Consider the following 1,945-nt stretch of genomic DNA (forward strand, 5'->3'; position numbering starts at 1 on the left):
ATTCTTGTTGCTTTCAAGGTATGCTGGTTTTAATCAGTCGATCGTCACCCAATCTTCTTGTCCGTGGACCAGAAGGAAAGATTTGGCTGTTCTTCTGACAACCTCGTAAGGGCCGCGATAAGGTGTAGTCAGGGGTGAAGACGTAGTTGCAGTCATGTAGGTTCTTGGGCGTGAAGTGTCTGGTCCTGTACTCGTATGTTTTCAGGCATGGTCTGAATTTCCCGGCGATTTCTCTCAGGTGATCAAGTTTGGTGTCGTCGGTAGTTGCAGGGAAGAATTCACCGGGGAAAAGTAAGTGCCTCGCCGTAGTCATTCTCCGCAAAAGAAGGTTCGCCGTCTGCCCTGGTAGCGGTGTGAAGGCCAAGTTGCGCTTTCCAATGTTCGTCCGTGCATCTCGCCATCTGGGCTTCCTTGAGTGTGCGATGAGCTCTCTCTACCATGGCGTTCGCTGCCGGGCTGTATGCCGTGGTGCTGTGGAGTGTCGTTCCCATCAGGTTTGCCAGAGAGAGCCAGATCTCTGACAAGAAAGCGGAACCTGGGTCCATCGTGATATCGTCGGGGACACCAAAGTGGCTGATCCAACTTGACAGGAGAGCTTTGGCACAGGCGTGGGTGGTTGCTTCAGTCATCAGAGTTGCTTCTAGCCATCTAGTGAAGCAGTCGACGATCGTCAGGAAGTATCTTGCAGAACCTGAAGGTGGCAGAGGTCCCAGGACATCCACTTGGATGTGTCCGAATCCTCTCTTGGGTTGGTGAAAATTGCCGATTCCTGATGGTTGACCTTACTCTGGAAGTTAATGCAGGTTCTCGCCCACTCATGGGTCTCTTTCTTGATTCCTGGCCAGATGAATTTTTCGGATAAAAGACGGGCTGTAGTGCGACCCGAGGGGTGTGATAATCTGTGGATAATGTCAAAGATTTTTCTTCTACAGGAAGCGGGAATCCATGGGCGTGGGCGGCCCGTGCTGGTGTCACAGAGGATGGTTTCCCCGGCCGGTCCGAGGGGAATGCCCTTCATGGTGTCGTACGATAGTCTTGGGCCTCTGGGTCGTTCTGCTGTTCTACGGAGAGGTTTGCGTAGTCGATCCCCAGGTGGACCGCGTTGATCTCGATCCTGGAGAGGGCGTCGGCGGCGACGGGGTTCTTCTTACCTGGTATGTAGCTGATAGTGCAGCCGAATTCTATGATGGCTGCTAGGTGTCGTTGTTGGTGAGAGGACCATGTGTCTGAAGACTTCGTGAAAGCATGGATCAGGGGCTGGTGGTCTGTTGCGATGGTGAAGGGCATTCCTTCAAGCGTGTATCTGAAGTGGCGGACGGCGAGGTAGACGGCGAGGAGCTCCCTGTCGAATGTGCTGTACCTGGTTTCCGGGGGTTTAAGTTTCGTGCTGAAGAAGGCCAAGGGCTGCGGGTAACCGTTGACGATCTGTTCGAGGACAGCACCGCAGGCGACATTGCTAGCGTCGGTGGTCAACTTCAGGGGGACACTGTCGTCATGGTACCCCAGGGGGGTGGCCTCGGTGAGGGCTGCCTTTGTCCTGTCAAAGGCGAGTTGCTGCAGGGGACCCCAAACGAGCTTCTTGGCTTTTCCCTTCAGGACGTCGTTGACGGGAGTCAGGATGTGGGCGATGTTGGGGATGAAGTGACGGTAGTAGTTTACCATCCCCAAAAACTCCTTAAGGTGCCGGATGGTCGTTGGGGTTGGGAAGGTTTTCACGGTGTCCACCTTGGTCGATGTGGGCTTCACGTCTGCTGCGGATATTTGATGTCCGAGGAAGTCCACCCTCTCGGCACCGAATGTGCACTTGTCGAAGCGCATGATCAAACCGTTCTCCTGAAGTTGTTTCAGCACGGCGCGGACGTGTTTCCAGTGTTGCTCCTTCGTCCTGGAATAGATTAAGATGTCGTCCACGTAGCAGACGCAGAACGGCAGGTCCCCAAGGATG

General features: G+C 54.3%; 1 protein-coding gene across 1 annotated transcript; it reads right to left on the bottom strand.

Annotated features, from left to right (window-relative positions):
- Window positions 1–278: 278 nt before the first annotated feature.
- On the bottom strand, window positions 279–1,018 carry LOC137659875 (uncharacterized). The gene is made up of 2 exons (XM_068394655.1): window positions 787–1,018; window positions 279–691 (listed from the first exon to the last, which is right to left on the bottom strand). Exons 1-2 carry the CDS (start codon window positions 1,016–1,018, stop codon window positions 279–281), a joined length of 645 nt encoding a protein of 214 aa, XP_068250756.1.
- Between the last annotated feature and the right edge of the window lie 927 nt (window positions 1,019–1,945).

This window comes from Palaemon carinicauda, chromosome 20 (genome assembly GCF_036898095.1).
Source record: "Palaemon carinicauda isolate YSFRI2023 chromosome 20, ASM3689809v2, whole genome shotgun sequence".
In the NCBI taxonomy this organism is placed as follows: Eukaryota; Metazoa; Arthropoda; class Malacostraca; order Decapoda; family Palaemonidae; genus Palaemon; species Palaemon carinicauda.